Consider the following 14,356-nt stretch of genomic DNA (forward strand, 5'->3'; position numbering starts at 1 on the left):
GCTCATTCATTACACTTGTGACGGCTGGCTGGCGCGTCGTCGCAAATACGCTGGCGTGAATGCGGCGCCGTATGTCCTCGGAAGTTTGTAGGATAGTGCACTCGAAGAAGAGTGCCTTGAGAGAAGCCATCTGCTGTGCTGTCACTCCGCTTCGATGGCGCAATGCGACCCAGCCGGGGCCAGACTTCCTTCCGAGTCGTCTTATGCTGTGCAAAACATCTATGTCGAAATTATAACCATTGTGTGATTTTGAAACATTATGCCACGCATAGAGTTGTTTATATCGCTTCCACTGCGCACATGGTCATTTACGTTTAACATCTGCTCAGAACGCCGGTCGTGGCTGTCGGTCAGCATATAGCTACCTTTTCTGCTGCAGCCGCTTCCGCTCTTCATGGCGGATTGCCAGGAAGGTGTTTTATGCATATTTAACAGAATATTTTCGAACGAATGCGTACCATAGGCTGTGCGCCTTGTTACGCAAATGAAATGGTAACCGAACAAAACGTCATTTTTGTCAAAATGGAAAAGAAATGGTTTCGAGTGAGTAAAGAGAAAGTCTGATTATCAGCTGCAGTACAGCAAGGAATTTTTAACATCTATTCTTTTTTTTTTTCTTCTCGCAAACTCGGACAGCCGGGGGTGGATACAGACTTGTCGAGGACTTCAGTGATACTCCGAAGTGAACTTCTTTTTAAATGTCGCTTAAATCAGTGACAGTTTGGACTGTTTACGACTGTTCGGACAAGCTGGTTAGAGAACACGCACGGAATTTGAACGTGAGCCCCATGTGAATACGAACCACCCTTGCAGGTGATTTAAACCCATGGGCTTGCCCCTGAAAGTGCACAGTGAGGTTTTCGGATCCTCTTCCAAGCGTACACTTCTTAGAAGGCCCGAAGCCTGACCGGTGAATGCTCGTACGCACCGTTCCCCAGCGGTGGGTTTCGAACCAACCCCCTACCGCAGCCGACGGCGGATGCCCAAACCATAGGCAAACTGTCACGCACCATCCTCTCTCCTTCTTTCTCCCATTTTCCCTCTAATTCAGATCCCTCAGAGGTTTAGAAGGGAATTCTCCTCTCTCCACTTTACTGTGCCACTCGAGGCAGGTGGCACAGGGAAGGGAGCCGAGGAAAGAGTTAATAAGTGCTAATACTCTAAAATATAAACACTACAAACTGTACGAATAAATCTCGTTCTGTTTTCGCAACATAAATAAGATACGGTGATTGCTTTGTATTATTAGTCTCTGTCAATGTGTCCCTCACTCCAGAGGTGGTTGAGCGTCAGCCTAGTGTTGAAATGTACCGGAGTTCGAACTACCGTGCCATCGCAAATACTTCTATATTCATATTCCCCTGCCAGCTGCTACGGTGCAGACTGGCCATATACCAAGGCTGTTTCTTGGGCTAGTTAGTGGAGCTTGCTCATGTTGGCGAAGCCTGAAACGCGAAATGGACAGGGACGTGATGCTATATGTACTTTTTCTAAATGCTTCATCTCTGTGATAGCCCAGCATCTCAAGGCAGCCAGGGGATGTTTCTGCACTTCATTGAAAAACTGGTGAAACCAGGCAACAGGGTCCAGTGACCTTTAACCTTTCTGCCCGCAGGCTTCTGGTTGGCGCTCCACACGCGCACACGCCGCAGCCCAACGTGAACCGGGGAGGAGCCGTGTTCCGCTGCAGCACCGAGGTGGCCAACAGCTGTCAGGCGGTGCCATTCGACTTGCTCGGTACAGTGCCACCACGACACATGAGCAAGACTATATATACTTTCTTAATCTCTCTGTGTGTGTGTGTGTGTTCATATGTGAAAGCGTTTATCAGGACCCGGTTGTAAATAGTTTTCACCCACCCCCTCCTCCATATCTTCTCTTGTGATTCCCTCTCCTTCATTTTCCCTCATTCGATTTGTCCATACGCACCCTATTCCATTTATTGCCTGCATGCGCCATTTCGGTATCTGACGACAGTGTGCAGCAGTTCCTGTGGTTGGCACCCCATCTTTTTCTTTTATTTTCATCTGCTTTCATCTGGTACACGTTAGGGGCGAAATTTCAGTTTGTGTGAGTTGGTCTCGAAAGAAGACGCTGACAAAGTAACGTTTCGCATCAGTGAAGGCAGATTACGGCTAAAAATTGCACGTACGACGGCTAAACCTAGTATAGACGCGTAATATCATTCCCATTGATGCCAGTTTCTGTGTAAGCATTATGTTTCCTCGGTTATATATGCGCCTATCCTTCATCATTTATTTACTTCGAAAAAACTGTCACCATTTGTCTTGCCTTACCTATCTCGCAAAAAGGGTACATAAACTACAGCATCTCCTTGCTGGTTTTGCCATATATTCTGCCTCTATCTCTTGTGTGAAAGTGAAAATATTAAGGCGAAAAAAGTACACGTAATAATGAAAGATATAAAAAGAAAACAGAAAGCAACGAAAATACTACAGCGGCCAGATTTCGAGGTCCCTGGTGTTGTTTTATGATCCTCTGTAGTTCTCGTTTTAGGTAATAGCTCGATAAATGCATGGCAATATCAACAAAATTGCATTTCTCTAGTCTTAGTTTGTTATATGTTATAGATGAAATAAGGACTCGGTCGTATTGTGAGCGGCGCCGCAGTAGGTGTTCACTGCCTGAATGAATACAATTAGTCCACTGACAGAATTAGAATAAAATGTTTGACATCTTAGAGAGGTGTTTGTGGGTAGAATAACGTGGTAATTTTGTGGTTAGTAAGTTCCTTTGGGAAGGTCGAGTGAACCTTGTTGCCAAGAAAAAATATTTAAAAACAAATCTTGCCTGTAATGCCACCAACGCATATTGTGAAACGTATTCTTTAGGAAGTGATGTCATCTATATCACGTCGTTTGCAATCCTTACCTTCGTTGGCGCAAGCACACTTGCAAGAAAATAACTTCATAAAAGAACGTTTGGTTAACAAAGCAATTCGCTTGTTTCATAGACTGCGTAATTAGGATGCCATCAGAGCACGTTAGGTTTTCAGTGTTCACCCGCCCCCTCCTTCATATCTTCTCTTGTGATTCCCTCTCCTTCATATTCCCTCATTCGATTCTTAAACATTCATCTACAGTTGCAAAGGCTGTCTCCGCTATATATAGCTATACCAGGTGTTTTGAACTGTTTCATCATCATCATCAGCCTGATTATACCCACTGCAGGGCGAAGGCCTCTCCCATATTTCTCCACTTAACCCGGTTCTGTGCTAGCTGCATCCACTTGACCCCTGCGAACTTCTTAATCTCATCCGCCCACCTAACTTTCTGCCGCCCGCTGCTACGCTTTCCTTCCCCTGGAATCCAGTTTGTTACCCTCAGCGACCATCGGTTATCCTCTCTTCGCACTACATGTCCTGCCCATGTCCATTTCTTCTTCTTAATTTCTACTAGAATGTCGGTAACTTGAGTTATTTCTCTGACCCACTCTGCACGCTTTCTATCTCTTAATGTTACCCCTACCATTTTTCGTTCCATAGCCCTCTGGGTTGTCCTCAACTTAAGTAGAACTCTTGGTTAGCCTCCACGTTTCAGCCCCATAGGTGAGTACACGTAAGATGCAATTGTTGTATACTTTCCTCTTGAGCGATACCGGTAAGCTGCTAGTCATAATCTGCGAGTGCTTGCCAAATGCGCTCCATCCCAATCTTATTCTTCTTGTTATTTCCTTTTCATGGTCCGGATCTGCGGTTACTACCTGTCCTAAGTAGACATATTCGCCTACTACTTCCAGTACTTCGCTACCTAATGTAAATTGCTGTTCCTTCCCGAGGCTGTTGAACATTACCTTAGTCTTCTGCATATTGATTTTCAAGCCTACCTTTCTACTTTTCCTGTCTGGGTCATCAATCATTATTTGCAGTTCATCCCCCGAGTTGCTTAGCAAGGCAATGTCATGAACTGTTTACAGGTCATTATTTTAAACCCTGCAAGAGACACGTCAGTGTGGTCTGTGCTGGTAGATTGTACAGCAAGGCGGGCATTATGTACGTGGTATATATGAGTAAATGAGCAAATAATATACTGAAATTAACTAATAAACTTTTGTTTTGTTTTTTATCTTGGGGGCCAATAATTTATTAAGAAAATGAATGTCGTCAATTGAAAAGTCGAGTCCAGTTCATGAATTTCTTTTATCGGCAATGCGGCTCGAAATATGCACATTTTTAAAATGGCGTCATTTTGTTTATTTTATGCCGTTTATTTTATTTCCGGGAGGATACTACGCCCAGTGATGGCTTGTTAAAATTGTGTATTGCGGGAAGCCAGCTTTACGAGCTGAAGATGGCTATTTTTGACGCTAAATATTTCGAGCAACATTGCCGATAAAGGAAATTCTGTAACCGAACTCACCTTATTCAGTTGACGATCTTAATTTTCTTAACCTAGCATTGACTAATAAAATAAAAATAAAAAAGTTCATTAGTTAATGTCAGTCAATTAACCGCTTAATTTACTTAGATATATCACGCACATAATGTCCGCCTTTGCTACAATCCATTTCCAATGACCTAACCGACATATCTCTCGAAGGGTTTAAGATAACGATCTGTAAACAGTTAAAAAAAATGCACCCAGTATAAAGTGTGCTGGAAATTAAGAACTGGCACATTTAACGTGGTATAAAAGACATAACAGTGACCTTATCCCTTGGATAAAACCGTCAGTGTCGTCGTTACTGAGTGCCTCTTGATCACGTGGTTGTTCGCAGTATCAAGGGAGTACAGCAAGAGTATAGAAGGGAGATATCTTCCTTCCTTGTTTCCGTTTATACCTTTTCCCTGGCACTACTCAGGACCCACCGAGACACCCGTTGGGCGGCGCCTGGAGAGGACGGATGACAAGTCGGGACAATGGTTCGGCGCAACGCTGCACAGCGCCGGCGACAACGGCCTTATTGTGGTTAGTATACTGTGTACCCGCCCAATACCCTGCTGGCATCACGGCGTAGCCTCATACACCGTATATTACTGTCGGAGTGTGGCGCTGTTCGGTCAACCAGCCATATTTGTATACGCATCTGCACTGCGGTGCAGATGCGTATGAGCCTTAGACTACACATTTCTTAAGAAGCACTGTCATCGTCATATTCTAGTGAATTCTGTAGGTAGACAGACTGGCTGTATTTATTAAGGGGAAAAAAAAAAAGAAAAAAATTATTGTCATGCAAAACAAAATTTGTTAAAATGAACTTATTAGCGAGGACATTTTAATCTAAAATGTTTGGTACAACACCATCTCGTTCAGGCAAAACAGCAGAGCATTGCGTTACTGAGCTCCAGACCGGGGAGACCAAAACATTTGGACTAATCGCTGAAACCAGTTTGCATACCTGCCATGTTCAGGTGACCTAATTACGAGTAAAGAGAACCCTTTACTGGTGGCTTTTTTTCTGTTCCAGTGTTAACGAACTCGCTCTTGTCAAAAACATATTTTGTGCCTCGTTCGTTGATCTCGACGAGACCTAAGCTCACTTGCGGGGGTAACGCTATCCTCTGTCTCTGCAGGCCTGTGCCCCCCGCTACGTGTACTTTTCGGTGAACCTGCGGCGACGCGAGCCCGTGGGCACGTGCTTCGTGTCCCAGAGCTCCTTCACGGGCTTCCAGGAATACTCGCCCTGCAGGACGTGTGAGTCACTAGGCGAGGGCATTTGCACGGCCGCACTGTTCTTGCGCGCCCATTAACGCCGTCGACCAACCATTGCAGCTGCCTGGGGTCACCACAGGCAAGGTTCCTGCCAAGCTGGCTTCTCCGCGGGCATTTCAAAGGTGACGACCGCATCTGGCGAGAAACCCGCAGCCTTGTTTGTTTCTCCATTAAACTGTCCTCCTGTCATCGACCTCTTGCAGCGTGTATCGCAAGAGAAAGCCGATCGCATGCACACTTTTACTTCTTGGTTTTTGGGGACTCATTATCATGAATGTGCATGCCTTTTATGTTTTTAAAGGCTACACGACTTGCATGCTTTTATCTCGTTTCCTACGAGGTGTTAGACGAGAACTGTCAGGACCACGGGGGGGGGGGGGGGGGTGATGAAGTCTAATAGAAGATACCTTGCGCAATCTTACATCATCACTTGGCATCTTGCTTGCCAGTTCTAGCGGATATGCGTCTCTGGTTAAATATTTACTGATTTATGGGAATGGTAACAATGAATATATGACGAATACTTCGTGCATTTCAGACAGCTTACGTCGTAGCCTTTCTCTATGAAAACTTTTCTGTTTTCTTTGCAAATGTCTGCAGGACAGCCACCGTCTTTTCATGGGAGCTCCAGGAAGCTGGTACTGGCAAGGTACGTGAAATCCGAGGCATTTTCCTGACAACGAAACCAAGACAGAATCATTTGATAGGTATCAGAAAACGTTGCTCAAGGAATATATATAAATTTTAATAGCTGCCTTAACACTGTAGCGCTTTACATTTACTGCATTGTGCCGAGGAAGGCACGAAGAGCAATGATTTTCGTCAAAACCCTGCATAGTTCCACACGCCTCCCCTTTGTACTGTTCAAAGCTTGTTCCCATTACGATGAACTTTTAATAGAAACCTCTGCTATCAGAAAAAGCTTCAAGTGACACGTGTTCATAGTCTGCAGCTTTCACTGCAAGACTGCCTACGTGAAATGCCGGCCGTCACAGTATATACAATAGGAAAAGGTACCAATCATAATTTGTAATGCGCTCGCCTCGCTCATCGTCACCAAATCGTCTATGGCAGTGACGGTAGTTCCTCAAAAAAAAAAAAAAAAAAAAAAAAAAAAAAAAAAAAGCCTTCCTCATACGACACGGAAAAAAACAACACAAAATGCATAATCCGAGCAGCTCCATCAAGCAAGTGTACTTCCGCCAGGGATTGAGCAAGTCTAAAAGTTCACCATGTAACTTAGCGCTGTTTGCGGAAAGTTACTCTGAATATAGCCTTGTATACATGAGCCCAACGCAAGCGGGTCGGGTAGGGGGGAGCCGGTTGTCGAGCTGAGCCAGCCCGACCCGTCCGGGTTTACATGAGCTCGTTTCTGTCGGGCAAAGATCGCTGTTACACCGTGCGTCGAGTAAGTGAACCAGGCGCAGGCGGGAGAGGAGGAGGAGGAGGGAGGCTCAGACGAACAGCTCACGGTCCCGTCCCCGACCAGCAAGGAGGCAAGAGAGGAGGCGCCTGCCCGACGCGTCAGAGTATACATGCCCCTCGCCCATCGGGTAGGGTCGAGCCAACCCACCCCCTGCAGTCGGGCTAGCGGAACCCGACCCGACGGGCCTTTAGCTCGACTCCCTAGCGTATACATGAGCCCGATAGCCGGTTTTTAGCCCGACAGGCCTCCCCGACCCGACTTTGTCGGTCTCATGTAAACCCCCTGAGCGTATACATGCCCCTCGTCCATCGGGTAGGGTCGAGCGAACCACGGTCCTTTAGCTCGACCCCCTAGCGTATACATGAGCCCGATAGCCGGTTTTCAGCCCGACAGGCCTCCCCGACCCGACTTTGTCGGTCTCATGTAAACCCCCTGTATGTGACTTCGACGTGCGAGTATGACGTCGTGCCGCGGCCTGTCCTGCTGTCGTCCGCGGTGGCAGGTCAGGTATTCATGCAGGACCTTGTGGATGTGCGCAATCAGTACAACACTTCCGAGTCGCCCTCCTCGGATGACGACAGCTTCCTGGGTGAGTGAATCCTCCCTCTCTATATTTCCGCGCCTTTCTCAAAGTTAGGTGAGGCTGGAATGCAAAGCATTCGCAATGGCTACGCTAACCTGCATTTTTTTTCCACGAATATCTGCAGCATGCAATGGCCACGGTGTGCATTTGCATTTTTCTCGTTAATTACGCAGAGTGATTTGCAGCAAGATAGCATGTGAGATCTTAAGGCTAATTAGAAACAGTGACAAATGCTGTAGTCCAAGCAGTTCTCAAACAGACCCGCTAGAAAAGGCGACCTATTGAGCGCGCCATATCTCTCTTGATGGAAGTTCGTTGTTGGTCGGTACTTCCGGTGTACAGAAAGTCATTATCATCGTCATTAACACAAAATATTTACTTCAGGGTCTCTAGTTAGCAGCATTAAAAGGTGGGATAAGGCGGAGAAGAAGGGGGGGGGGGATTATATTTGTAGCATATATGTCGGTGGTCAATATACTTATATGCAGCAGAGTCGCATGGCATTAGGAAAACGCACACAAGCGGATAAAATTGGTAACGCAACATCAGCACAAAACGCGCCCGAGATAAGGTGTTTTGGAACCGAAATAAAAAAAAAATGAAAAAATTAACATAGCGTTATGCACTGAATGCTGGAGAGATTTTTTATATGTAGATGGAAAAGGTTCTCTCGCATTCTGCTCTTGGCAAAATGCTGAGCTTTAGCGCAATATACGAGATCTGCAAACTTAAATAAGTCTGCAAGAAAGAAGCTTATGGAATCCTCTATTTTTCAAGGTTGCAGCTGCATCGGTTGCGCACTTATCTTTGCACTTTTACTGACAATTGTTGCAAGAAAAAAATAAATAAATAGCAAACGTGGATATTAAGGAGCTCAGTAGAAAGAATGAATAAGAAATGTGAATATAAAGAACTTCACCGGTTTCTACTTCTCTTTTTTCCTGACTATACTCGTCTGGTGTTTCTGAGAGATGTAAGATGATTTACAAATCGAACAACATTCTTTACGATCTGCTAAATAAATTACTCACCTGTTCGCTTAAACTTTCGTCAAGTGGAAGCTGATGTGCATCCCATTTGCATACTTAATGCAAGGATGAGCGTTCTCCTAAGTCTGAAATGACGCCACAATTATCGCTCGCTAAACAAATTGAAAACAGCTCACTTGTACTACGCGTACTATAAGTACCAGCGCCAAGAGAGCCAAATGCACTGACCTAACATTCTGAAGATAAAACTGGGTGTAGTGAGTAATTAAAAACTATATGTCAACCGCTTCCTTGTTCCATTTACCGCTTATTGCTATATTTTCATGTGCTCGGTTTACGTTTGTTTTATTTTCTTGTTTATTTAGGACAAAGCGAGAACAATTGACGAATTATATATTCCGTCTCTTTTTGCAGGCTATTCGGTGGCCGTGGGCAGGTTTTCAGGAGAAAGTGATCACGACGTGGCCGTCGGGATGCCCCGTGGTGAAAGTCTGTTTGGCAAGGCAAGTGTGGACGTGAAAAAAAAAAAAAAATTAAAACAAGAAATAAACAGGGAAGAGGCACCATTCGTACAATCGTTAGGTGACTGCTGAATCCCCACATTTGTAATTAGGGCTTATACCTTCCTGTGTAAAAAGAACAACGCCGATGAAAAGTAGCCGAATTCTTTTTTTTTTTTTTAATTCGGTTTAAAGCAAGCAAACATGAGTTTTCTGCATGCATTTCATAATTTACCAGCTGTTCAGTACCAGTTACAGGTCAGAGAGGAATGTTAAGTGCTGAAGCAAGGGACGCGGTTGCAAAGCATTATTCAGAGTTTAGCGCCGCGATTTTGAGTCATGAGGCATTGATCCTCGAACTCGGACGCTTCATTGTTGGTTAGATGACCCCACCGCATTGCTAAGCGCTGTCGGCGAGTGTTCTGGTAGCTAACGTATCTTCGTCGCATCATTAGGTACATTTTCCCATCGCACCCAAAAACAATAACTTCTGGAACTGTTACAAGCGACCTTACACTCGAAATTGCGCATAAATGATGCGAAACTGTGACGTTCTGGTTTCTGCGACGGTTTGGAACTACCATCCGTGCCTCAATCACCTCAACCCTCCGATCATATATGGTGTGAGGACCTCCCGTTTAGCACAGAGAGCTACCATAATATCAGAATCGAGGTTTTAATTATAAACGTCCTACGTTTTTATCGCATGGTCCGATTATTTAACCTCGGTCTTTAAAATTTTTGTTACGGGACAGCTCTTTTCTCCAAAGTTATCTCCTAAACGACTATTTGTATCGTAAATACTGACAAATTAGCTGTTGCTTTAAAAAAGTAAAGGGACAAGATATTTTGACCACAGAGGGGTACCTGTACTTGAGCGATGAAAACAGAAAATTCTTAGGCAGAAAAAAAAAAAGATAAAGGAAGCCGTGAGTAGCGTTCTGAAAAAGGAAGCACCGAAAAACTTTGCTGAATTTTCGAAAGGTAAAAACCGGAAGACCAATGCATGAGCCCTTTTGTGCCTTTTCCTGTAAACACTAAGAGCGGAAATCTGCGGAGTGACAACAATGAGCAGAGGTTCTGAACAAACATTTTGCCGCTGCTGCCTTGTTCGTACACCTCACTAGGTGAGACTCTGCAGATTTGAAGACAAACCTTTTTTTATTTTTTTTTTTTACTCTAATTAAAATCAGGAAATTACGCTGTACTATATAATGCTAAATATTTAGCGCGTACTCAGTCACGTACGATACTTAAATCTTAAATGTCGGGATTATGGCCTATTGGCGCAGCCATCACTTGCAGCCGTATACCTTGCAGCCCATTTTCTGCATCTCTGGAGGTTGATGCTTTGGCACAGCTCTGAGAAAAGACTTTTTATGCTTAAAAAATTGCCTGACTGAAAAACTTTACTCAGAATTTTTTATTAGGAAATGGAACGCCATTCTTTTATAACGTCATCCAGATGTGATTTGCAATCGCAAGCAGTAAGTAAAGTGTTATCGGCACACTACTTACGGCCCGCGATACTGAAGGCGTAGTGCGTATGGTAAAAAGGAATATAGCGGGCCTCTCTCTTTGTGACTTAAGGGAAGATGCAAAAGCTTTCAGAAAATTTGTCAAGCTTGTCGAACTTGAATTCGACGTGCCGACGTGATCTTTGGTAATAGCCATGACCATGGTTAGGCTTTTCCGCAAAATGTTCCTCTATGTGGAGAAGCCAAATTATATCATCTGCGAACGAGGCACCCTTCAGATTGTGTAAAATTTGTCGGGCTTCCCCATATCACGGCTGGGCTCAAGCGGCGGCGACGGCCTGCGCCATGGCAGCAAGAACTTTAATTGAGGTGGCGTTTAATTTTTTTTCTTCGGATCAAGTTTTTCTGCGTTGTAAATGTACCACGGTCGCAAATGTTGCCATCGTATACGGCACCTTACGCATCGTACGTCATCTTGACTTTAATCGATGATGACGTCACAGTTTCAAACGTTAACTTTCAGAAACGTAGTCGTGCTTTACCGGCCGGTTCAAAATATTCCGTCCTAAGAAGCTCGCCAAATTCTAAAACATATTCAACTGTCCTTTTACATCCGAGACTTGCTAGATGAACATGTTTCAACCCGACTGCCACACACTAACTCTCTCTTGCAAAACTCTTGGACATCTGAAAATGCTGAATTATAGGGCAATACTGGGCCAAAGTAGGGCATAAAATGATAGATGAAGAGACTTTTGACATGTCTTGCCGATATATTTGAGAGTGGGGCGCGTCATTCTGGAGGAATGCGGGCAAATTTCTTCCACAATGGAGCTACTTAAAGGGCACTAGAATCTCGAGAAATGTACAATCATTGTTAAATATAAAATGTATGGCTGTGAGAATATTGTAATATTTGAATTTTCGGGTATCTAATCAGTAACAAAAAGACGAAAGCTGAAAATGAAAAAAGGAAATCGTTCTTTGTCTTGTTTATTTCAGATTTCGCAACGCAAGCACTTTTTTTTTTTGCACAGCTTGGTTAAAGCGGGGCTTTATAACTATGTCCTTATATGGTCTTTCACACGCTGCGGTAGTTGACGTATGCATGCTAATGAGCATATAAGAGATAATAGAGGTGCAGATTGAAATATCAATGATTAAACGAGTAGCAAATCAGCCTGCCAGGACCGTTGCATTCACTTTACCCTTAAGCCACGGAGGCACGTTCATGCGGCTTTGTTAGAGCGGGGCTTTATATGTGGGCTGGTAGCCGACGCTATCGCGTTATACCCTTAATGGCGGAGGAGCTTAAATGTTCGCCATAATTTTTTAGCTCGTTACGTTTGTAGATATTTCCGTTCCTGTGGCATTGTAGACGACGGTATTTGAAGCTTGGAAGCTTCCTGTGTGTGTTTGGGGGGGGGAGGTGAGGTGCGTGCGCGCATACTGAATCACCCATGCTAATTTTAGACTCATTTTTTCTGTTGACATTCAGGTGGTGCTGTACAACACTCGGTTACTGTCGCTCGGAAACCTGACTGGAGACCAGATGGGCGCCTACTTCGGCTACGCGCTGGCAACATTGGACCTCAATGGAGACGGGTAAGACGGATTAACCGAACGAGGTAGACTGAGGCAAATCGTCCAAGGCGGCATCCTACATTAACTGCAGAGCGCGTGTACAACTGACTGGACACCACGAATTCGAGCACTATATGACACGCACGAAAAATGAGTAGTTTTGTTGCAGCATTCGAATCTAAAAAATGATAGTGACACAACAGGGGTGTTAAAAGCAAGGCCTCACACATTTTAATAGAGGTAAATGATCAAGAACCGAGTTTAAGGTCTTCTTTAAACTCAGTTGGAGAGAATCCGGACTAGGTATACTTAGCTGTCATCTGCAAAACGGTGTGACCTAATTGTAACGAGAGCTAATTTAGACGTTCAGGGTTCACGGTGCTTCATCCCAGTTACCACAGAATTATGACCCTGAAGTGTACGAGTCAAAATCCCCGTTGTCTCAAGGTGTTCAAATACCACAGCTGTGGCCTTACTTTTCGGGGACGGTGGGAAATTAAGAGGGAGGGAGAGATATTACTAACGGTGCTCTGTACATTGGCCGCAGCCGTGACGACCTGGTGGTGGGCGCTCCCCTGTACACGTCGCTGGACTTGAAGGACGGCAGCTACGAGAGGGGCCGCGTCCACGTCTACCTGCAGAGGGCGCCGGTGAGCACGGAGGCCACAGAAATCCGAGCTGTGCGAAACTGGGTCGACACTGCGTCATTAAACGGACACTGATGAACAAGTTGAAGTTTTCCTGGCTGCATCGACGCATTCCCGCGTTAACATGAGTCACACGGCTAACTTCAAAGAAAGTGGAGCGTTTATAAGACGGAAAAGGTTTCCCAGAAAACGATTCACAGTGATCGCAACAGGAGGCGGTTTTCACAAGAAAACTGTGCAGGCATCGACACTCACTAATTGAAGGTAGTTTAAGCAAAATCGCACCGCTATCTACTTCTTGCCGGTGGTCATGGAGTCTTTTCCTTCACTGACGTTGTAAGACTGAGTCGAGGGGTAAGACGAAAACACGTATATTTCGTATGCTGATCATGAAATTTATGAAAGGAAAAAAAAAGAAAAGGTTGATTAATGTTTACTGTACCAACGTAAAAAAAAAAAAAAAAAATTGAGCATGAAGTTTTTCTCGAATTTCATTTTATTATCTGCATATATGCACACCGTACGTTACCCTTATATACAGCAGGACATAAATACGGCCAAATATGGTAATACTGGCTGGTAAGAATAAAATTTCTTTTATTTCGCAGAGAAAACTGGAGCGTGTAACGTTTCTGGACGGAGACCAACCAAAAGGACGTTTCGGAATGTCTATTTGCTCTCTTGGTGACCTGGATCGCGATGGCTATCAAGGTGGAAAATTTTTCTTCATCTCACATTTCACAGTCGAGTGTGTGTGTCGAGCAACATAATAACAAAGGTCACGGTGCCAAATATTTTTGTGGCATGCGTATGTTAGTCCGATTGTGCAAGCTACTGAATAAGGTTGCTAATGGGTACTGCAACAGTTTCTGAGCGAGTTGAATTTATTTCCTTGTCTCTCAGTAGCAATCGTGGTAGAAAATTTATCCGCCAGATGTGGTTTTAGCTGTCCACCCAACATACAGCCTATTTCGAAAGTATGCAGGCCAGCGGGCTCGCGGCTACACACTGCGGCTTGTTCTCCGCTATTTGCATTCTATACGTATAGCCCTAGAAGATGAGAAGCCCTTTCATCCTCATTCCTGTGGAGCTTAATACCTTAATATGAAGTTCACAACCAAACACCAGGTGCTGTCAGTTTTTGAAAAACTTTTAACAATTTGTCTTGGATTGCAGCACAACGAACACTGGTCAAATACAAAACGCGTGCTCGTTTGTTGTTCTTAATTTTTGTGCATATCAATAGAAGCCACCTAAACCTATTACAGTTGAGCCACAATAAATACTTTGTTCAATTGCATCTTGTTTTATTATTGTACCAGAAAAAAAACTTTCATCTTCAAGAACTTGTTAGTCATCTTTGATGTGATAACTTCCATGCCTCCTCACCTGTCATATATGAAAACAGTTCACCTGTCATATACATATATGTAGGGTTGTTCGTTTTCAGGTAAAACCCGATTTTACTCGGTTTTTG

The 14,356-nt window shown here is 44.3% G+C and overlaps 1 protein-coding gene across 1 annotated transcript in view; it reads left to right on the plus strand.

Moving 5' to 3' along the window:
* LOC146199513 (integrin alpha-PS2-like) overlaps positions 1-14,356 on the plus strand; it is an 81,636-nt gene that overhangs the window by 30,652 nt on the left and 36,628 nt on the right. The window contains exons 2-11 of the mRNA XM_084595008.1: positions 1,616-1,737; positions 4,822-4,928; positions 5,534-5,654; positions 5,733-5,794; positions 6,273-6,321; positions 7,601-7,687; positions 9,085-9,173; positions 12,147-12,253; positions 12,780-12,882; positions 13,488-13,590. Of these exons, the coding sequence (XP_084451134.1) occupies positions 1,616-1,737; positions 4,822-4,928; positions 5,534-5,654; positions 5,733-5,794; positions 6,273-6,321; positions 7,601-7,687; positions 9,085-9,173; positions 12,147-12,253; positions 12,780-12,882; positions 13,488-13,590 (950 nt within the window). The remainder of the gene's footprint in view (positions 1-1,615; positions 1,738-4,821; positions 4,929-5,533; positions 5,655-5,732; positions 5,795-6,272; positions 6,322-7,600; positions 7,688-9,084; positions 9,174-12,146; positions 12,254-12,779; positions 12,883-13,487; positions 13,591-14,356) is intronic.

Source organism: Amblyomma maculatum, chromosome 2, assembly GCF_055883805.1.
Source record: "Amblyomma maculatum isolate TAMU_Amacu chromosome 2, ASM5588380v1, whole genome shotgun sequence".
Lineage (NCBI taxonomy): Eukaryota > Metazoa > Arthropoda > Arachnida > Ixodida > Ixodidae > Amblyomma > Amblyomma maculatum.